The sequence below is a fragment of the Ostrinia furnacalis genome, unplaced genomic scaffold, assembly GCF_004193835.3.
Source record: "Ostrinia furnacalis isolate ACB-3 unplaced genomic scaffold, ASM419383v2 OfSCF0723, whole genome shotgun sequence".
Lineage (NCBI taxonomy): Eukaryota > Metazoa > Arthropoda > Insecta > Lepidoptera > Crambidae > Ostrinia > Ostrinia furnacalis.
Genome location: NW_021130962.1, coordinates 119,486 through 142,206, shown reverse-complemented (window position 1 = coordinate 142,206; position 22,721 = coordinate 119,486). Strand labels below are relative to the sequence as shown.

General features: G+C 35.5%; 3 protein-coding genes across 5 annotated transcripts; 2 read left to right on the top strand and 1 right to left on the bottom strand.

The window, feature by feature from the left end:
• The first annotated feature begins 987 nt into the window (after positions 1 to 987).
• Positions 988 to 5,835, top strand: LOC114349910 (histone H2A-like). The gene is made up of 3 exons (XM_028300500.1): positions 988 to 1,085; positions 1,171 to 1,381; positions 5,700 to 5,835. The coding sequence occupies exons 1-3, from the start codon at positions 1,022 to 1,024 to the stop codon at positions 5,833 to 5,835; spliced, it is 411 nt and encodes a 136-aa protein (XP_028156301.1). The 5' UTR covers positions 988 to 1,021.
• Positions 5,836 to 7,993: 2,158 nt separating this feature from the next.
• On the bottom strand, positions 7,994 to 22,280 carry NUCB1 (Nucleobindin 1). 3 transcript variants are annotated; one of them, XM_028300492.1, is made up of 12 exons: positions 22,208 to 22,271; positions 22,105 to 22,121; positions 17,427 to 17,536; positions 17,133 to 17,240; positions 16,944 to 17,051; positions 16,558 to 16,728; positions 14,763 to 14,885; positions 13,150 to 13,252; positions 11,700 to 11,933; positions 10,123 to 10,226; positions 8,782 to 8,944; positions 7,994 to 8,511 (listed from the first exon to the last, which is right to left on the bottom strand). In XM_028300492.1, the coding sequence occupies exons 3-12, from the start codon at positions 17,529 to 17,531 to the stop codon at positions 8,177 to 8,179; spliced, it is 1,554 nt and encodes a 517-aa protein (XP_028156293.1). In that variant the 5' UTR covers positions 17,532 to 17,536; positions 22,105 to 22,121; positions 22,208 to 22,271; the 3' UTR covers positions 7,994 to 8,176. The 3 variants fall into 3 exon arrangements, with proteins under 3 accessions (XP_028156293.1, XP_028156296.1, XP_028156294.1); XM_028300495.1 differs by lacking the exon at positions 13,150 to 13,252 and adding an exon at positions 13,298 to 13,397 and having other exon boundaries at positions 22,105 to 22,280; XM_028300493.1 differs by lacking the exon at positions 22,105 to 22,121 and having other exon boundaries at positions 22,208 to 22,269.
• LOC114349906 (uncharacterized) lies at positions 14,894 to 16,535 on the top strand. Its single transcript, XM_028300496.1, has 2 exons — positions 14,894 to 15,647; positions 16,276 to 16,535. Exons 1-2 carry the CDS (start codon positions 15,191 to 15,193, stop codon positions 16,329 to 16,331), a joined length of 513 nt encoding a protein of 170 aa, XP_028156297.1. The 5' UTR covers positions 14,894 to 15,190; the 3' UTR covers positions 16,332 to 16,535.
• Positions 22,281 to 22,721: the final 441 nt, after the last annotated feature.

Below are 22,721 nucleotides of genomic sequence, written 5' to 3'. Positions count from 1 at the left end.
CACCACCTAAATTTGACCGTAATTATGATGATAATCGGTGTTTTTTGTATGGAGTTTGACAGATTTTTGACGTTTGACAAAGTTAAAGTAGGATGATAGTGCACCCGTGCAACCCAGCCTAAAACTAGATTTATTTGAATGAAGTATAAAAAACTAATAATAACTAAACTAAAATTACTTATAATAAATTATGTTACTCGTATTTTATTTACAAAATATTATTACAAAACTAGCGGCCGCCCGCGACTTCGTACGCGTGGATCCCGTTTTACCCCCTTCATCTATCTTACGCGGTTTAGAGTTTTTCATACAAATGTTTTTTCCCGCTAACTCTCGTTCCCGTGAGAATTTTGCAATATCCTATTGTAACTAAGCTTTAAGTTAAGTTTGCATGCCAAATTTCAAGCGGCGGTTTAGATTTTTCATACAAAAGGATTTTCCCGCCAATTCCCGTTTCCGTGGGAATTTCGGGAATTCCTTTCTTAGTGCACCTCTACGGTACCTAAGCTAAGTCCCTTCCAAATTTCAAGTGCCTACGTTTAGCCGTTTAGGCTGTGCGTTGATATGTCAGTCAGTCAGTTTCTTTTCCCAAAATTTCCCTTCACTACTCTGCTCCTAAGTATACCTACTATAACCTGCCCAGGAGTATGAAGAATAATTGTACCAAGTTTCGTTAAAATCCGTCGAGTAGTTTTTGTTTCTATAAGGAACATACAGACAGACAGACAAAAATTTTACTGATTGCATTTTTGGCATCAGTATCGATCACTAATCACCCCCTAATAGTTATTTTGAAAATATATTTCATGTGCAGAATTGACCTTTCTACAGATTTATTATAAGTATAGATAAAAAATACATCACACAGTAGATATGAGCTGTGTACATCACCCCCAGCGCCGCAGTCGGTAACGGTTTTAAAACATCAAATCAAACAAATTAACTGACTACCCATACTTAAGTTGTAGTGAGTGAAAGGTGGTGAGTTTAAAATTCTCAAGCCATACAATAATCAAAATAAATGGCACGAAAGGGCGGCGAATCTACTGCTACGGCTTATCAACAACTTAAAAAAAAGAAGAATGGTAAAGTACAACAATGAAATTCGTAGCATTTTCTTATCTTGATTAACACTTAACAATACTAATTAACACTTAAAACTTTCTGCAGGAGTTCAGCAGAAGATTATACAAAAGTATAAGCAGAGTCTTACCTCAAGAGCAGGACTCAAACTGCCAGTAAGCCACGTGGACAAGTTGATTCGGCAGTTAGTTCCGCAAAAAATTAACCGCCCAGCTAGTATTTTCCTCACAGCTGTGCTGCAGTATTTGTGTTCCGAACTCCTGGTAATATCCAAAATGGCTATGGAGACCCGTGAAAAGTATGTATGTTTATATAATTTTATTTAAAAAAATAAAACCGACTCCAAAAATCATGCACTAAAAAGTATAAAAATAATTGCAAATTAATTATTTATTAGGACGAATTAATATTTATACCATGATTGATACTTTTGGAGTCGGTGCAGGCAAACTTCACACGTTTCATAATCTGGCACCGACTCGGTTTTTTATTTATTAAAATTAACTTATTTCTTGCTTTTTAGTTAACTAATTATTACCTTGATGTTACCACTGAAGGTCGGGAGTACATTGAGACTATATTCATGTCAAGTGTAAAATAAAATTCCCTACAAAATACAGGTTACCATATCGGCAACCTAAAAAGACCTCAAACCGTCAGCCCACCTTAAAAACATGAAAGAATACAACTGTTGGTCTATTTGTAGTTTTTTACCTGTGGTACATTGTAATTGAAACTTGAACAGGTGGCCTGACAGAGTAATAGACACTATGAGGTAATTTAAATAATTAATTTCTCAGTCATTTCTAGATGGATTTCAAAAATAACTTCACCGGCTTTTTAGTTTTGGTCTATATTTTAATCCCATTCGGTGAAATGTAATGTTTTCATCATCACGAAACTTGTCCATTGACGGAGTAATCGGTGAACATACTAGAAAAAAGAAATATATACCTACAGTCGAACATATTATTAAATAACCTCCTCCTTTTTTAAAGTCGGTTAATTATGTACTAGCTTTCCGCCCACGGTGAATTTTGTCTGTCACAGAAAAACTTTATCACGTGCGTCCCCGCTTCAAAACCCGGGATAAAAACTATCCTATGTCCTTTCCCGGGACTCAAACTATCTCTATGCCAAATTTCGTCAAAATCGGTTCAGAGGTTTAGACGTGAAAGCAGAAGCAAGACAGACAGAGTTACTTTCGCATTTATAAATTAGTATATGTAGATGTTACAGGAAATGTATGAATTCTAGGAATTGTATACTATTCCTAGGAAATGTATATACAATTCCGAAGCTATTTAGGAAATGTATAAAATATTGCTTCAGACATTTTTATTACGCACATATCCTAGGAAATGTATACTTTTCCTAGTAATTTTATAGAATTCCAATATTGTATTAGGAAATGTATAAAACTAAGCGGCACTAGCGCGGTCGCGTGATCGGGTGCCCCTCGGTACGCCTAAAATTTTATTTAGCTAAACCATATTGGCCGATAGGTACTTCTAACTCACAATTTATTATTGTTTAGCCTGACAGTTGTTTTCGCACTATTATACTTTGACTGAAAAAATATTTGCCTATAATTTATTGGCATACCTTTCCACTTTTAACGATCATAGCAAATGTTGTGATAGGGATAGAGACATGCGATTTTTTGTTTTACAAAAGTAATACGACAGAGAATAATAAAAAGTAATAAAAATTTTAACCACCTGTTATAGGGGCATTTTTTTGAGAAATTTATCAAATAACCAAAAAAATACGAATTTTTAAGCAATTTTATTTCAAAAAGTTTCATTTTTTATTATTTGTTGGCATTTTCTGGGTATTTTATGTATTTTTTTTAGTCTCACCTGTTATTTAGCATTATTACTGCTTTTATTTGATCAAGATATACCTCTTAGTTTAAAAGTTATTACTTTTTCTTAGCATGAAGTAATTGAAAGAAAAAAAAATAAGGTACTTGATACAAATAAGGCCTACGTTCTAATAAGGCCTATACATCAGAAAACACAGATAAACAAATCCAACCGGGATAATACTTCAAGGACACGTACTCATATGCCCTACAACCCGGTAGAGTGCAAAAGCGTCCCGATCCATGATCCCAGCACCATTGGCACGTGTTCTTCTAAGGTGGTGGGTGATTTCGTGCTCTCTTATAAAAATCTGGCGATTTCATCTTACATTTTCGGTAAAATAACGCTGTTTTAGATAGGTAGGCCTTATTTGTATCAAGTACCTTATTTATAAAAATTTAAAAAAATCTCAAAAAAATTTTGACCTCTTTTTTTGTCGATAAAAATAGGTCTAGTTTTACCTTAATTCATATGTACACTTTAGCGTGACTCACACTGCATTATTCAAGAAAGTACCTACTTATACGGAAAAAAGACAGAAATAGCAGATAAATAGCAATAGCAATCTAAATACAGTGTGAGTCTTGATAAAGTGCACATATGAAAATAGGTGAAACTAGAACTATTTTTATGGACGAAAAAAATTTTAAAAAATATCTGGGATTTTTTTTATTGTTTTTAGATTTTTTTATTTTCAGTTACTTAATGTAAAGAAAACTTAGTAACTTTTAAACTAAAGGGTAATATCCTGATAAAATAAAAACAGTAATAATGCTAAACAACAGGCGATACAAAAAAAATATTTTTTTTTTGTATCGCCTGTTGTTTAGTAAAAAACACGAATTTAAATGCAGATTTTTTCAAAAAGATTTTTTTTTATTTATTGCCATTTCTGGGTATTTTATGTATTCATAAAATACCCAGAAATGGCAATAAATAAAAAAAAAATCTTTTTGAAAAAATCTGCATTTAAATTCGTGTTTTTTTGGTTATTTTATAATTTTCTCCAAACAATTCCCCTATAACAGGTGATTTTTATTTCTTTGTGTTATTCTCTATTGTATTTTCTTTGTAATACCAAAAATTTCATGTCTCTATCCCTATCACAACGTTTGCAATGATCGTTTGAACTAAGTCGCTCCGGGCGCACTATTCAACGTTTTGTTAACAACGAAGCTGAGTGTGGCTCTAGATTTGTGCCTGGGATAAAGCCGCAATAGCCATAGCAGCAGTTTTCCGATTAAGTGATTTTAGTAAACTGCGGGTCCCTATACACCTTTTGAATTTTTTTCAGAATTTTATCTTTGAAACTGCCTGATTTACCAAAAGCACTATGGATATTGAATCGTTATTCCCATTCATCATTTAAAATTTGTTGACCGGAATAATCGTGCCATATACAATATTGAAACTTTTATTTAAATCTTCTACAAGCAAACGGCTATTACTGTATCCTTCACATCAGCGCCAGAGGAAAAAATAATGTCAGATAGATAATTATTACGATGTCATTAGAACATAATTCTGTTACTATGTATAAATATTATGTATGTACATATTTACGGTAAATGTATATTATTAATAATTACCGTTTATCTAAATATACAGGGTGTCCCGTAATTCAACGTCAAGCCGGAACTGGGTGTTGAGGCAAGTTATGCTGGTTATCAGAAAAATGTAAAAAAAAATCTATGTGGCATTTTGTCAAAATAATAGGCATTTAAAAAAAATCAAAAAATTCTACTCCCGGTGATGGTCTTTTTACTCGTGTTGCCACAAATCTTCACTTTTTCCAAATTTTTTTTTGTTATGTAACCCTGAATAATGCTTCTCTAACGGGAACGGTAATTAGCGGGAAAATCCTTTTGTATGAAAAATCTAAACCGCTTAAGTTAGACGCTTGAAATTCGGCATGCAGGTACCTTAGTAAGCTTAAAGCTTCGTAACAACAGGATATTGCAAAATTCCCACGGGAACGGGAGTTAACGGGAAAAAATCTGATTCGCGGGCGGCCGCTAGTCTATACATATAAAAATGAAACCCGTTTTCCGTTGTCACGACATAACATGAAAACGGCTTGAACGATTTGGCTGTTTTTTTTTGTAGTTTTCTAATACTCTGTACAAGGTTTTTACGGAAAAAAATATAAAGAAAATCTCTACGTTAAGGCGGTACGAAGTTCGCCGGGTCAGCTAGTTATGTATAATTACCGCATGATTATTTTGTTAAATGTGATTAATATGAGATCTTTTATGTGTGTATACCTAAACCTAAACAGGCTTAGCTTAGTTTTTACGTTTTTTTAGTCTTTTCTTCCTCTAGTTATTATTTTTTAATTTGATTTTAAAATAAAACAAAAAAATAGTTATTAAAATAACTCCAAAAAACCTGCACTAAAAAGTAAAAAATATTTATTTATTAGGACAATAAATAAATAATGTAATTATTTTCTACTTTTTAGTGCAGTTTTTTTGGAGTCTCCTGTCAATGTCACGGGTATTTACAAATTCCTAAATAGTACCTACTCTTTAAAAAATATTGAGTGCGTATTACACGTACAAATAAAAATAGTGAGCTTCTATCCCTACAGTACCTAATGTTAGACCAATGTTATAGGTAGCAAGTAAGGAAGTACCAACTCTGTGAATGAGGATATTGTTATACCTAATTTAAAGACACCCAATGAACCCTTGCAAATCAAATAATTGCTGACTTCAAGGATCCTCTAAAAAGCATTATTTTTTGCAGACTGATACTACCACGACACATTGAAAAGGCCATCCTCCACGACGACGAAATTGCCAGGATGCTGCCTGGCGTAATAATCAGCAAGATAACATCAAAAAAGAATAACCACAAAAATAAATATTACATTTGCCACTAGCAAAAGCACTAGTGGCAAATATAATATTTTTTGTGGTAATATTTTTACTTGTATAAAAAATGTTGTTTTTTATTTTTAATTATTATTTTATTTTTATTGTTAAATATTTAATTTTATTTGGATTATGTAATTTTATTTTATTTTGATTTGAATGTTGTAATTATACAGGGTGTTTGGCGGAAGTTTAGACAAACTTCGTGGGTGTATAAATAAGGTCACTTTAAGAATACAAGTTTGCCCATTCAACTTAGAATTCGATTTAAAAAAAATTAAAGGTGATAACGGATTGCCAATGATCTTTAAAACATCTGTAGCTTGTCTTCTTTCCAATGATAATATCACATGTAGTAATTAGATTAATTATTAGAAACTGAAATTCGTCAAAAATTCAAAGTTAATGGAAGAAAATGGAATGATAATACAAAAATTATCCATAAAAAGTATATTTTGAATTTTTTAAAACATTTTCTTTGTAATGTGCTTACTATTTTTAATTTGATTTTGAAATAAAACACACAAAAATAGTTATGAAAAGGAGTATAGCAGAAAATATAAAGATGTTTGAAGAAACTTTGTATGGATAATTTTTGTATTACTATTCCACTTTCTTCCCTAAACTTTGAATTTTTGACAAATTTCAATCTGACTACTACGTGTGATTTATCATTGGAAAGAAGAGAAGCTGGAGACGTTTTAGATCATTGGCAATTCATTATCACCATTATTATTTTTAAATCGAATTCAAAGTTGAATTTTTATCATGGTTTGTACTTTTGTTAAACTTTGGCGGCTTGTAACTAGCTATCCAATCATTATCTGGATCTGAAATTAATTTTATTTGACTTAAAACATATTCGATATTAATACCAAATAAAAAAATCGGTGAAAACACGCAAGAAAAAGAATTTAAGCAGTTTTCAGGTCAAAGAAGAACGGTCATCTGTGACCCAGGCCCGACAGAAACGAAACATACCTCAGTTTTTTTGTCATGTTTTAATTAGTTAAATTATATATTTTTTATATTCGAAATCTATGTATAACACCAAAATATTACCCTTTGTTTTTGTTCAGGCGTTATACAAAAACTAATACAAAATGCCTATTTATCACCAAAATTGGTAAATGTATGTACCTAAATGTCTATTACAGCTGCTATGGAATGTATCTAGGTGACCTGGAGATACAGCCGGATTATACAGGGTGGAAACGAGAAGTTACAAAATCCAAAAATTCAATGTCACCAGCTTCCATAATCTGTAACCTATTATTGGTACCATTTGAAAGAGCTCGTGAAAATGGCTCTAGATTTGTAATTTTGATAAAGACAAGTTAGATTTCAAATAAAAACAAAAGATTTCTAAGTAAAATAAGCATTTTAGTTAAAATTAAAATTGTCTCTACCTGTAGCGGAGAATAATGTTGTGGCAGGCCTTTGTTCAAACGATCATACCAAATGTTGTGATAGGGATAGAGACATGCAATTTTTGGTTTTACAAAGATAATACGATAGAGAATAATAGAAAGTAATAAAAACCACCGGTTATAGGGGCATTTTTTGGAGAAATTTATCAAATAACCAAAAAAAATACGAATTTATAAGCAGAATTTTTTCAAAAAGTATATTTTTTTATTATTTGTTGGCATTTTTTGTGTATTTTATGTATTTTTTTAGTATCGCCTGTTATTTAGCATTATTACTGTTTTTATTTTATCAGGATATACCGCTTAGTTTAAAAGTTATTACGTTTTCTTTACAATAAGTAATTTGAAGAAAAAAAATTCTATAAAAAATTAAAAAAAAATCTCAAAAAAATTTTGACCTCTTTTTTGTCGATAAAAATAGGTCTAGTTTCATCTATTTTCATATGTACACTTTAACGTGACTCACACTGTATATCAAAAATAAAAAGTCGTAATCAACCCTGAAAAATACATACTTAATCACTTTTGACCAACTTCAAAGGGTATCACGACAGCTTGAAAAATTTAAATAAAAACAAAAATATCAATTTAAAAAAAAAGTAGCTCACTTAAAATGACCTTACCTATACACCCACGATGTTTGTCTAACCTTCCGCCAAACACCCTGTATAGTTTAATAAGTCGCTCAATATTTTCTGATATAGGTAGTATTTGAATAACAATAATTTCAACAACATTCAGGATTTAATTTGTTTATTTAAAGTCTACAATATCGTCAATAGTGAACAGCGAGAATAATTTAAATACAGTATGCAAAAGCGTGAAATAAATTTGGCACCACTTGTGAAAGATAGAAACAAAAAGAGATGTCAACTGGATAATATAGATTATCACGAGCTATGTATTATGCACCGCAGCTTTATTGAGCGCTTTGATGGTGAGCTTGTGGTGGCTGTGCCTGTACTGGGGCTTGGCCTTGAGTTTGAGGTGCCTGACCTTCAACTTTTGGCTGTCCTTGGGAGCCTGCAGGGGGTGGGGGTTGGTTCAGGCCTGCAGCGGGAGCAGGCGGCGGCGCTTGGCCTTGGCTGGATTGCGGGGGGACTTGGCCTTGCGCGGTTTGAGCCGGAACGGTTTGCTGGACTAGCGGTTGACCTTGGTTCACGTTGATGTTCTGGGCTTGGCCTTGCGGTGGCTGGTACTGTTGAGCTTGACCTTGGTACTCCTGGGGAACCTGACCGGGCGCTTGTTGATAGCCTGGAAATCATTTTATGTGATATTAACATTGAATGTGAATTAATAATATTTTTATTTGTATTGTTGATTATTTTTTCTTTATTTTCTTAGAACCAAAATATACCAAAATCATCATGAGTCTAATTACAAGGACATGCAGGTTCAGGACTCCATGGTGTTAATTTATTTGTTCTAAATTTGGAACAATCGATCTCAATGACTAGTGGTGTTTCTAAAATATCAGGTCTTAGGAGGTTAAAATACTGTTATAAAATACACTATATTTTGTACCTTGCGGTGGGACCTGGTGCTGCTGGTAATACTGCTGTCCTTGGGCCTGTTGGTAGGCCTGCTGTTGTTGGTAGGCCTGCTGTTGCTGGTGGGCCTGCTGTTGCTGGTAGGCCTGGTGAAGCCTGTGTTGAGCACCTGGGACGGGACGGCCGTGTGCATCCACCTGAAATACAAAAAAAAAATCTGTCGATGAAATTTTAAGTAATCTATATAAAAGAAAGTAGTGTTAGTTACTCCACTTATAACTCAAGAACGGCTGAACCGATTTAGCTGAAAATTGTCAGAGAGGTAGTTTAGAGCCAGGAGAAGGACATAGGATACTTTTTATCCCGTTCGAAATTAAAAAAAGTCTGCTTATTTATTGCCATTAAGGTGGAACAAAGTTCGCCGGGTCAGCTAGTTATATTTATTTAAGACGTACAAAACAGGTTACAGCCAAAATATGAATATCAGATACAGATTGATTTTATGTACTAGGTTGTTAACTTGTTACCATAGAGATCTAGAGAGATACCAACTAATTAATGCACTGATTTCGAAACCCAATGTCTCATTAGAAATTCACACACACAAAGTAATCAAAATAAAAACAAAACGTCGTAAAGAGTGTGTGTAATGCACACATTGCATTGAGTGCGGCTATTCGTTCGCATACCAGTTTGCAAGTAATGTAAGTACAGAACTGTGAGCACGGAAGCTCTGCCAGTCCTGGCTGGTGTACTGCCGGTCGACTTAGGGGTACAAAAGCGTGCGGCTATGTACTTCGCATCAAGGGAAAATATAACCTACGATTTCTTAAATAGCCGCGATTGTTCTAAAATAATCCGATTATTTGATTCCCGACAAGTCGTTGAAGAGGAATCACTGAATGGCAAAAAAGATGGGATACGTCAGTCAAAGGGCGTCACTTATACAAGTTCTGTCCGAATGTACGCGAACGTATATCTAGGCGATGGCTAAAAATCGTCCATTGCTCGTCGCAGTTCCTTACGAGGCATGGCAACTTTAAACATAAGCTTCACGAATTCAAACTAGTTCCGTCTCCTTTTTGTGAGTGTTCCACTGATGAAGTCAGTCATGAGCAGTCTGCCCATCATATTTTGTGGGAGTGTGATCTTTGGAAACATGAACGTGACATAATGCTTACAACATACATCTGTTTCTGCAATTTATTACACCGATCTTGTCGCGACAAGGATAAATTTCCGAGCTTTTAAGCACCCCCTTGCTATAGCTAAAGCAAGATGGTACAAACCATGGATTTTTCAATTACAATGCAACCAAAAATCATAATGTACAGGTAATTAAAAATTAATTAAGTTTTTAAGGCAATAAACTCACCAAGCCATGTTGTTGCATGTATCTCAGCTCTTCTAATCTCCTTCTTTCATATTCTGCATACTCATCTTGGGTGTAGATTTGGTTTTCATCAATCGATTTCCAGCCTGCAACAAACCACCACAGCTATAAAAATATATTGATTTATTTGTTAATATGCATTAGGGCCAGTTCTTCAGGTTGTTGGATATTGATGTCTATCTGGCAGATATCTCTATCCAAGTCTTGTTCCTAAGTTTTAGATAATTAGCAGACATAATAACGTTATCAAATAAACCATTTCACTATTTAACCTGACGGGAGACCTTAGAAGCCAGAATTTGTAGTACTAATTAATAATGATCTAATAGTTTATCACACATTTTATCTGTAAGTTTAAATTCGGCTAGTCCGGCTATCCGGTACGTATTTCATTAGCAAGCAAGTGGTTAAACAGATCTCCAAGCATTTGCCACAGCGGGCTACGGTCAGGTCAAAGTGAACGCGCCCGCTTCATGTATGAACAACATTGTTTGAACAAAATAAGACAGAAGGTAAACTCCATACTATAGTCCATTCAGCGTAAGATGGTGATTATGACAGTTCTATTTAGTGAGGCGCTCCTTATAAACCTAATCGATATTTTTTAGAATCGAGAATATTTTCTATAGAAATCTAATCGCCTTTTATTTGTTTCATTTTTAATCTTGATCAAAATTATATCTATGAATTTGAACTATCTGGAAATGGAATAAACGTGAACATTCTTAGTGGTACAAAATAAATCACAAAGAATTAAATATATGCATTTTATTCAATAAAACATCAAAATAACAATAACAAACAATACGGGGAGAAATCGCATAAAACAAAACCGTCATCAAAGGCAAACGCACACGTACTGACTTAGCTTTGACCTGCCTGAGATAATAATCGTGATTCGATGGTAAGATGACCACCATGCCGATTACTGATTTATTGCGATTGTTTATGTCCCATCCCTATGAGCAAAAGTTCCGACTAACGCAGAAGCAATTCATTTAATACTTTTTCACATTTTTTTCTAAATAATAAACTATTAAATAAATAGAAATTCTTGTTTAGGTTAATTGAGAAAGATTAATGATTGATATTTTGGAAGGATGAAAACACACAAAAGTAATTGATTTTTACAACTCAATAGTTTTATTCGTAGAAAGTTAGAATCATAAAACGAAACGTTTTATCTGTCTAAATCACCATCATAAGTTGAATGAACTATAAGCGCGCTCCAGCAACGCACACATAGACACCGCTCACGAACGCGTAACCGCTGAAAGCATCCAGTGTGCCAAATCTTTAAATATGTATATTATAGAGATATGTACCATCCTAACATCAGGTGCGATTGTGGTCAAATACCTGCCTTGTTATGCATAAAAAAAATATTATTATAAAGCTGAAGAATTTCTGAGGTAGGGTATATCGAGGAACACATCACCCTACAGCCAATAGGGTCGGAGCAGTAAAAAAAATGTTGCAAAAACGGGAAATATAATTCAAACTATTTTCACGCGTACGAAGCCGTTTCACTGGTTTTTGTAATAAAATTCATAGCTCACCTTCATCCTGGTTGAATTCAGGGTTATGAGTCTTGATCAGGAATTCGTTGAACTCTATCAATCCGTCGCGGTTCAGGTCGTTTTCTTTGAAGACGTGTTCGCGCATGCGCTCCATCTCTTCGGCTCTCTCGTGCAAATCCTTGTTGGGGCCGCCCGGTCCGTATAGCTTGTCCAACTCCTTGATGAAAAGGGCTTTTACTTCATCAGCGTCCCAGGCACCGTTACCGTCGACATCTAAAAATATAAAATAATAATTATGACTTGTTTTCACATTAGAGAGTATACACACGGAGTTTGGAGAGAGAGACGTTTGCAGAAAAAAAGCGCGCCGTTGACGCTCGCTCGGTTATTTCAAAATGCTGTGCATTAAGCCCTTAAGGAGGCATAATCATTTTGAATGTCGTAGAAAGATAACACAAAAAGATCGTTTGGAATATGATCGTGTGAATGCTTCAGATCGGGTAAGCCGTGTGTGCAACAAATCTGTTAGTGTACGCTACTTTCTAATCGACTTTCTGTACTGTGTCATCGTGAAAGAAATGTTTACTTTGGCAGAAACTGCAAACCTGTTAAAGAATGGAAATAAGAATATTAAAACTATTACACAGCACTAAAATACATATGACAGTGAAATACTCAATGATTTTTACTGAAACTGTCAATACATGTTTAACTGTGTAATTAATTATAGAAGTTAATGTGTTTCAATTTATTATAATTACTACTATTTTAAGTTTTTTATAAGCTTCGCTGGCAATTAAAAAGATAACGTGAGTACCGCTAGTAACGTATAAATGACATTTGATAAACTAAGTTGATTTTTTTATCGTGGTTTGTACTTTTGTTAAACTTTGGCGGCTCGTAACTAGCCATCCAATCATTATCTGGATCTGAATTTTATTTTATTTGACTAAAGACATATTAGATATTAATTTTAAATAAAAAAATGCGGTTGAAAACACACGAGAAAAGAAATTAAAGCAGATTTTTGGTCAAATTTTGGAAAAAAGAAAATAAACACAAAAATATCAATAAAAAAACTAGTTCACTTAGGGTCAAATGGGCGAACTTTTATTCTTAAAATGACCTTACCTATACACCCACGAAGTTTGTCTAACCTTCCGCCAAACACCCTGTATATTTTGATTTTTGATTACAAGCGTTAACTCAGTCATTCTCACATTCTCTGTTATTTCTTTAATGATCACTCGATGGTGTAAGTAAGTTACACACATTCATGTTTACACACAAATACATTAGGTACATGGAATTTTTACAGAGTGCTTTTTGCAACGGCAAACAAAACAATACTCACAATGTATGGCTACAAAGCGAATCACAATGGCATGCGTTAAGTAAAATCCATAACAGCGTGCGGTATGTTAAAAATATTAATGTTCAATGAGTATGCTAAATACAAAACTATCAATTGCACGCTACCGGATCTTACCATGCATTGTGAAAAAAACCTTTGGGTTGAAATCTTTTGCGTCCATATTGTCAGCGTTTTTCCATATCTCTAACAACTGACCTCTTGTGACCGGGTGTCGGAGCTGTCACAGATAACACAGTATTAATAAAGAATATAAACTACTCACCATGCATCATGAAGAATGCTTTGGGGTCAAATTTCTGATCCATATGGTCCTGTTTCTCCCAGACCTCCTCCAATTGTTGTTTGGAGCCGGGGTGATGAAGCTGAACATTTTAAATCGTATTGGTGCATATAACTAAATTTTTTCATTAACTAAATTAATGAACTCACTAAACTTCACTCTTCTCTAACGATTCATTTAGTAAACAGATTTCCTAATGATATCATTATGTATGTATCATATGATTCATATGCTATACTATAGAATGAAACTAGGAATCTCACAAAAAATACAAATTTTGTATTTAGGAACCTACTTTTTGAATGTATGTAGAAGAACAATCCCAACCCCAAGAACAATCTTATTGCAATAAAAGAAAAGTTAATGTGTTTTGTCGGTGAGAATAAGCTAAGACTTAACTTGTCGTCGCGACATGTCGCGGAGTCGCAACGACAGCTAATATTATGAAATGACGCGCGCATGCGTTTTGTGGCCGCGTCTGTCGCCGCGTTTTGTCGCTCAATGTGCGCTGACGCTAAGAAAAGTTGGCTTTTTCTTTAAAAATTCATGTAATGAGTTAATAAACAATTAGTGATAAAAGCTTTTGTCAAAGATTTGCTTAATAATAGGCGCGATGGAGTGCATGCAGTGCATTGAGAATTGACTGTCACACGTGAGCAGCTGGTATAGATCGTTTCATCCACGAAGACGCGCCCCATCACTTCCCGGTCGAGGGAAGCGCGGGGTGCGGGGAGCCTGATTCGACCAATCCGAGCGTCATCATTGTGTGCGCGCGCACTCACGGACAACAACATTGATAACAACGTCACACTCAGCATGATGACGTCACGCACTCTGACTCATATTGACGTTTTTTTTTTTTGTATGAAGCGTGACCTTGCTCTATGGCATACTAGCTAGCCTGTTTTTTCATCCAAACTTCGCAATCGGTGCGTAAGGGATAGGAAATACGACCCCGAAACATATCCCGCATGAAATACGACACCACAAGTGGGACTCAAGAGACCACCTGAGAAGCCCGAATCGGGCCGCGTGCCTGTAGCCATCTTTTTTGACGTGGCCGTTTGCCAGTTGAGAGGCCAATGAGGGCTATAGTTTTAGCGCTCACCAGTTAGCGCCACTGTAGAGTAAGGTCCTGTCACTTGCTAGTAGCGAAGACAGTGGCACCAACTGGTGAGCGCGAAAGTGGTAGGAGGACTATCGCAATTGCACTCATCAAGATGGCGCCACTGTAGAGTAAGGTCCTGTCAATCGCCAGGGGTGCCAACTGTTAAGTATAAAAACGATAGCTTAGCCCTCATTGCAACGCTGCCAATGCCAACAATGACGCTCGGATTGTTCGGATCAAACTCCCGGCACCCCACGCTTCCCCCGACCAAAAAGTGGTGGGGCGCGTCGTTGTGGATGAAACGATCTATGGTGATTGTGCCTAACTGTAAATACTTACAGGTTGGTGATGTTTCTTGGCTTCTTCCTCTTTTTTAATATTTTCCAAAAACTCTTTCTTTTGAGTATCATCCAAGGACTCCAGTTTCTGATGTTTTTCGAACTCTTTCTGCATCTCGTACTCCTGTAAATCATAGCAGTAAAAATGTTTTGTGTCACTGTTTTAATTGCTGTCAGATGTTTTAATCGGTGACTGATTTTTTACGCTGTGTTTAAACAACCAGATATGTTTGATGTTTTGATAAAGAAAATTCTCATTACAAAGCGGAGAAAGAAAAATTAAATTAAATATTAATATCAGGTCTTTGGCTTCACTCCCTACCTTCTCCTCATATTGGCACACTTTTGGATAATACCACTTTTAATTTAGCAGTCTCGCTCCGTTTGGGGGCACCATGCATTGTCCCCCATCGCTGTCCCTGCGGTGACATGGTTGACTCCCTTGGTCATCACGGACTGTCATGCAGCAGAAGTGCCGGGAGATTTTCCCGTCACGCCAGCCTCAATGACATCATACGCAGGTCTCTTTCTAGCGCTTCCGTACCGGCCATTCTTGAACCAAATGGCCTGGTTCGAAGTGATGGTAAGAGACCTGATGGTATGACTTTGGTTCCATGGAAGGTGGGACGGCCACTAGTGTGGGATGCAACCTGCGTAGACACACTGGCACCGTCTCATCTTCCGCAAACCTCGTCTGGGGCTGGTACTGCCGCTGCATCAGCGGAATCCCTCAAGCGACGCAAATATGTAGGTCTTAGTAGTACCTACATGTTTGAGCCATTTGGGGTCGAGACGCTAGGTCCGTGGGGACCAAGTGCTCATCGCCTGTACAGGGAATTAGCCAAGCGGCTGATTGACTGTACAGGTGATAGAAGAGCTGGCGCATTTCTTGGCCAACGAATCAGTTTGGCCAACGCTGATATTCTGCGAGCACCGTTTATAGAGAGGGCGTACAGCCAGCCTTACAAAATACAACAAAAAGACAAACTTTATAAAATTACAAAATAAAAACAGACTAAAAACTTTTCGTTCACATCTTTAAAATACGTATTCAATTTGCATAAAATTTCTTTCACTTGGCTGCTTAATGGATTTCGTACAGGAAATTCACTTACAGTAGGAGCCATTTCACTAATATTTGGAACACAATTACATAAAATTACACGTATCTGCTACCAGTACCGGGGGTGAAGTGAAGTATGAAGCGGTGCGTGGCGGACGCGCCGCGCTTCAGGCCGCTTGCTATAAATAAACCGGTTTAAACCATGCGCGGGACGCGCGCCGCGCTTCAAGCCGATTGACACTCTACACTATCGGTGTGCACTCACACAAATGCAATTCTCAGCTTAAGTTGAGAGGACTGTAGTACTTATTATTATTCTGTGGTAGTACCTACATGTTTGAGCCATTTGGGGTCGAGACGCTAGGTCTGTGGGGACCAAGTGCTCATCGCCTGTACAGGGAATTAGCCAAGCGGCTAATTGACTGTACAGGTGATAGAAGAGCTGGCGCATTTCTTGGCCAACGAATCAGTTTGGCCATTCAGCGCGGAAATGCAGCCAGCATTTGAAGTACTATTAGGTTTTAATTTGATGATCGAAAAAAAGTCTTGTGTGCGAAGCTGAGAGGGCTGTTCGTAGTTCGTACATATAACATCTTGATTACATAACAATATTCAAGCGACACTAGTGGGCGATTAATAAGATGTTAGAAAACAAAAGAAGAGCGCGTTGCACCAAACAAATTCTTCAGCTTTATAATATTAGTAGGTATAATAGATAAAATATATGAACTACCTTAAATTCCTTTTCCCTTCGTTTATCAGCAGCTTGCAAGTCCTCAGTTGTTTTTTTAATCAAACGTTTCAAATCTTCTATCTCAAAAGTGTGTGGGTTTCCGTGGTCAAGATGCTCGTTCGATGGGACTTTACCCATATGTGTATCAAGGTCGTTAGTTAATTCATATTGCTAAAATATTTGAAATAAACAAATAAATTCCGCTTCAAAGCATTATCAAACGTATTTACAGCTAACATGACGTAGAACAATTAATGAACTAGTTCATCGATGGAAATGATCATGGCGTTTTTACATTTCAATATTGATATAAAAATTTTAGCTGTCGCATTTCATTATTTTATGATTACACACGTTGAAGTATATTGTAGCTTACAAAATAATACCTTAGTAGCAAGATGCCGAAGTCGCTCCAATTCACGACGCTTGATTTCATCTAGTTTCGTCCGAACATTATGATTTACAAAATCTAATTGTTCTGCAATTTTGCCAGACTGCAAAGACCAGAAAACAAAAACTTAGTTTAATCACAGTCATTTGATAAAAAAAATCTGAATTACTATTTGAATTCATACCCGAACGTCATCTTCTTCAGCCTTTTCTAGGCGTTCCCTAAAATCGGGATCACTCTCTAGTGCCTGGACCACTTCTTGCAAATAGCGATGGTATTCCATGTATTCTTCCTGTAAAACAAACATAATATAGGACATAATCATAAAATAAAAGTAGCAAAACATGTCGTAAATATTGCATTCGCTCAAACGTACACAATTAAAAAAATATATTTTGTTGATTACACTCGCTGAGCAACATTTGTTTCTTAATAAATATCGTAACTAAACTGAAGAGGAAATTAAAATAATACTTACAAGGTCATCTTTGATCTCACTTTCTTTATGCTCTGGAGTCACAGGTGGAGCATAAGAGCAGTGAAGTATCACCACAAGGCACAGAAAACTCGGTAGGAGCCACATGATATCTGGAATTAAATTATTTATACAATTTTATACCAATTCTTAGGGGGCGTCCATAAATTACGTGAGACAATTTTGGCCATTTTTCAACCCCCCCGCCCCCCTTCGTGAGATTTGGTGAGATTTTGCCTGACCCCCTCCCCCACCCCCCTAATCTCACGTGATATTTAATAAAATGCCTATTTTGCAATGTCTATGCTTCGAGTCTATTAGATTTATATGAAAAAATCAGAGGGGGCGTCCATAAATTACGTGAGACAATTTTGGCCATTTTTCAACCCCCCCGCCCCCCTTGGTGAGATTTGGTGAGATTTTGCCTGACCCCCTCCCCCACCCCCCTAATCTCACGTGATATTTAATAAAATGCCTATTTTGCAATGTCTATGCTTCGAGTCTATTAGATTTATATGAAAAAATCAGTAATCCAGTGTCGTGCCACGCGCAGTGCAGGGTTCCGTAGCTTCCCGTCGCTTAGTAAGACAAGCAATTGCTTCAACCTAGGACCAGTTTTTTGATTCATAGTTAAAATAACTAATTGTTAAATATTAATAAAATGTAAACTAATAGTTAAAAAATACTGTAAAAAGTCAAGTTAAGAGTAGGCGCACACCGTTGATTTTTCGTCGGCCGATAGTTTAGTCGGGCAGTTGATCAGTTTTGGCATGTATGGGAGTGCGCACACTACGCCGATTCGATTTGGCCGACTCTTCATACAATTTAAAATCGGGCACAACTATCGGCCAACTAAAAATCAACGGTGTGCGCCTACTCTAAACATTGTTATAAAAACATTTTTTTCTGTTATTTAACCACTTGTCATTTGACATCTGTCAAATTTGACTATTGGTTACTTTAACTACGAATACATAATATTTTCATACGTATGTTATGCCATTTTTTAGGGTTCCGTAGTCCTGACAAGGAACCCTTATAGTTTCGATACGTATGTCTGTCTGTCCGAGGTTTCGCTTGGAAACTATTGGCACTGGGCAGCTGTAATTTTGTGAAGGTATGTATATTTTTTATAGTTACTTTAGTGAAGCCTCAATGTAACCTTGTTGGTGTTCAAATAAATAAATAAATATTAATCACGCCGACAAAACAAAATAAAATTTTGAAAAAAAAAACATTTTTTTCTAGGGTAGGGCTCCCCTGCATGTAAAGTGGGGATGAATTTTTTCAAGGAAAACTATAACGGTTAAGTTACATTACTTAGTTTAAGAGTAATAGTCATTTGACTCATGTATTATACAATTTCTTGACCAGTAAAAATTCCTTAGAAGAAAATATGAAAAGTGACTTTAGATGAAGTAATTGCTTGCTGCTGAAATATATTGTGGGTACGACACGCACTTGGCCAATTTTTTACGCAATAGCGATGCCGATGACTTTTTTTTTAATTTCGAATTTTCTTAATTTCGACATTTATTCTGCATCTTTAGTGTTCACAAATGCAGATGGAGGCATTTTTAGTTTAATTTGATTAGACGGTTTAGAATAAATTGTCATTATAATCATAAAAAAAAATTTTTTTACTTCAATAACCCAGTTTTCTGGCAATTTTACTCTATTTTTTGCGGGAAAAATTACGTGATATTTTCCGAGACCCCCCCTCTCCCCCACGTGAGATTTAGTGAGGTTTTCGTTGACCCCCTCCCCCCCCTAAAAGTCTCACGTAATTTATGGACGCCCCCTTACAGCAAACTTAATTCTAATTAGATAAAATATCGCAAATTGGGATTATAAGAAAAAATATCAAAATAATATGTATTAACTAATAAAAGTTTATTACCTAAGTATTTAATGTATGAGCTTTACGACCTAGATTATTACTGAACATAAACAAAGGATCATAAATAACTTGTTGAAAAGTAATTAACCTTATTATTAAATAACTAATGGTTAACCCATTTAAAGTCTACATGTAATAAAATATGTTTTTTCAATCATGGAAAAATATTTCATACAAATACCTAAATAAACCAATGTCTATTTGTATTTTAACCGACTTCAACAAAAGGAGAAGGTTCTCAATTCGGTTGGTTTTTTTTCTATTATTTATTTAATTACAACAATTATTATGAGTTGGTGCCTGTAAATTTAGTACGTTTCTTGAGACAGACTGGCACAAACTCCGAGAATATCAATCATGGTCATAATAATTAATAAGAGTCACTCAGGCATATAATTTCTGGTTGTTCGCATCTTGCTAACGGTGAGTACTAGGGCACTATTTAAGTGGTGAGCCTCGACAACATAACGTGTTGTTAGACGACGTCTGATACTTTTAATGAAAAGTTTGACATTTTTGACTACAACCTTATTCGAAANCGATCATTGTCCCGATAGTTGTCTCGGCAAACGGACTAATAGCGAAGAGCTTCGACCAACATCTAAAGAAGCTCTCGCTAGATGGTTGGCTCAAGGGTCAGATTCAAAAGGCGGTGATCCTCAGCACGGCACGCATTGTCCGGAGGTTCCTCAGCCTGTGACCCTGACCACCGGTAGCTTGGGCCCTGCTCCGCTGCCAGCGGGTTAACTATTTTTAAGATTTTTGTTTTTATAATGTATTTTTATTTTTTGATAATTGCATTGTAAAAAGAAAAAATTAAAAATAAGAAAGAAATTTGAATAAAGAAATAATAATAATAAATAATAAATCTTTCGACAATTTCACACAGCGCCAGCTAGCCCCAAAGTAAGCAACTTAATGCTTGTGTTATGGGTGCTAGCTTAACGGATATACTACTTATATGTATACTTTTTTTTTAAATATATACATATTATACATAGTTACACCCAGACCCGTCACAGAAATTAAAATTCATCATTTCAATTTCTGCCCGGCCGGGAATCGAACCCGGGACCTCTCGGCATAGTAGTCCGTTCTGAACCACTACACCAAACGGCCGACAATTGTCCTAATTAAATAAATAATAAAAAGCTTTTATTTCCACAAGTTTACAATTTTAAATATTAAGTTAGAAGCATTTGTCTTCACTCTTGTGGCACCCCTGTATGGGCAAAAGCCTCCTCCATTCCGCTCCATTTCTTCCTGTCCTGGGCTAGGTCGAGCCAATTTTCTCCCGCTACTCTCATTATATCATCAGCCCACCTTTCTTTGGGTCTCCCAACATTCCTCTTCCCCTTCGGTCCCTTCCATTCTGTTGATGTTATAATAGTCCATCTTCTATCTTTGTACCTTGCTAGGTGTCCAGCCCACTGCCATTTTAGTTTTAAAGCTTTTTGGAGGGCATCTGTTAGTTTTGTTTGTTGTCTAATTTTGTTGTTTCTGATTTTTTGAATTTTTCTTATTTTCAGAATGCTCCTCTCCATCGCATGTTGACATGATTCTATTTTTGCTCTATTTTTGGTCTGGTACCATGCTTATTATATGGGAGCCAATTAAATAAATAAAGTAAAATGATTTTTCTACTTTTTAGTGTAGGTACTTTTTTGGAGTCTGTTTAATTTTTAAACTCGGTTTTTTTAATCATTTAGATATTTTAATTTAAGAAAAGAAAATACAGCATTCCCATGCAACTGGGGAACAAAATTATAATTTATTATGATAACGTACTAAACTGTAGACTTTATCTAACTACTTAGGTAGATAAAACTGTTAAATCACAAGAAATTACACAACTAAGATATATTTCTTGCACACAAATGAAACAAAAAGATAAAGAATTATACATACAAGACAGTCATGTATGATTCGACATAAAAAACATGTTGGACGTTTGGTTTACGAAAGGGTGATACACTAGTACAAATTACAGAGCAGCTTGTTGTTTCGTTATAAGTAAATGCTCTAGTCTGTACTCACCATAATAAGCTTACAGAAAAACCAAAGGTGTTATGTCATGTTTACTCACATTTATTTCAATATACATTTTGATTAATCGGCAATGTCTTGTAATTTGTGAGCCAGGCATTCAAATCATAATAACTTTATAATGTATGTAGTACAAGATATTAAAATGTATTACAGCTTGTCACATTGAGTTGCCCATGCATTTTAATAAGATTTTTCAAAATGTACTTTAAATTCATACATATTTATGGTCATTATAGAATTAACAGCTTCTTTCAAGTAGCTAATATTGAAGTAGTACTGGTGATAATTTTCAGCAAGAGAAATGTGTTCTTATATGAGTCATGTTGATGATATCGACCTGAACTACCTGGTTTTAGTCAAACACACAGCTAATCCATACTCTTTCTTTACCTAAAAAAAGACTACAATCTAAAAATGAACATGCAAAGAAATAGCGAAAACCTGTTCCAACATTGTTTACGAACATAATGTCCATAAAACTATGCAGGCTTTATTAATCTATGTATGCAGGTACTAACCTGCAACTCTTTAGATAAAGGTACATAAATAGATATCTGTATTGATTGGCATTTCATACGGAAATCAATTCGCGTTATTCGCAAAATACATACACGGTGCACAGCTGCTTGCTGCTTGTTATTCATTTGGATAAACAATACATTAATACAGAATTCATTAATTCATTCATTTTTATGTTTCCCCTACATAGGTACAAAAATAATTTCCACTTACCAAAAAAACCGTGACACCTATAAGAAAAATTGCAAAATGTATTTCAATCACAAAGTAGGGGTTATCAGTGCAATAATTTTATTTACTACTGTACATTACTCACTTTTACAAATCAATGCAAAGGCAAACGAGAAAATGACATGATTTCATTTCATTGATTGAGGACTTGACTGACGTGTATAAAAATAGATAAAAATTAAAATGTACTCTGTGGACTGACTGGGACTGACACATCATCGACGTCCCCCATCTCCGCAACCCACCAATAATAATTAATTTAAACAACCCTTTGACCAATGACAAACATTTTAGCTTTATTTTCCATGTCTCCTATTGGTTACTTGACTTCCTGACAAGTTCGTTAAAAGCTGGAGCTACATCTAGTAGTTGTGTTGTGTTCCATGCCCAAGTGCAACAGACGGTGTCACCTTCATTTTCAAAATAATATTATAAAATATATTTATCATTTTATGTTTCCATTGCCGTTCCGTTCCGGACCATACTCTCTAATCTGTGTTCCGGACTCATGCACAAATCACAAATGGTTCCGTACCATTGATTTATGTTTTTTTTTTTAATTTAAGTTATTTGTATGAAGATTACGCTGTAATAGGCTG

Bases quoted from the DNA above. Each gene is read 5' to 3' on its own strand.
- LOC114349910 (XM_028300500.1), top strand. From the start codon at position 1,022: ATGGCACGAAAGGGCGGCGAATCTACTGCTACGGCTTATCAACAACTT. The intron at 1,086-1,170 runs GTAAAGTACAAC...AACTTTCTGCAG, and splicing joins ACTTAAAAAAAAGAAGAATG to GAGTTCAGCAGAAGATTATA. The intron at 1,382-5,699 runs GTATGTATGTTT...TATTTTTTGCAG, and splicing joins GCTATGGAGACCCGTGAAAA to ACTGATACTACCACGACACA.
- LOC114349906 (XM_028300496.1), top strand. From the start codon at position 15,191: ATGGTTGACTCCCTTGGTCATCACGGACTGTCATGCAGCAGAAGTGCC. The intron at 15,648-16,275 runs TTCTTGGCCAAC...GAGCTGGCGCAT, and splicing joins TGATAGAAGAGCTGGCGCAT to TTCTTGGCCAACGAATCAGT.
- NUCB1 (XM_028300492.1), bottom strand. From the start codon at position 17,531: ATGTGGCTCCTACCGAGTTTTCTGTGCCTTGTGGTGATACTTCACTGC. The intron at 10,227-11,699 runs GTGAGCTATGAA...GGTTTGTTGCAG, and splicing joins TGAATTCAACCAGGATGAAG to GCTGGAAATCGATTGATGAA. The intron at 8,512-8,781 runs GTACAAAATATA...AATGATTTCCAG, and splicing joins GCACCAGGTCCCACCGCAAG to GCTATCAACAAGCGCCCGGT.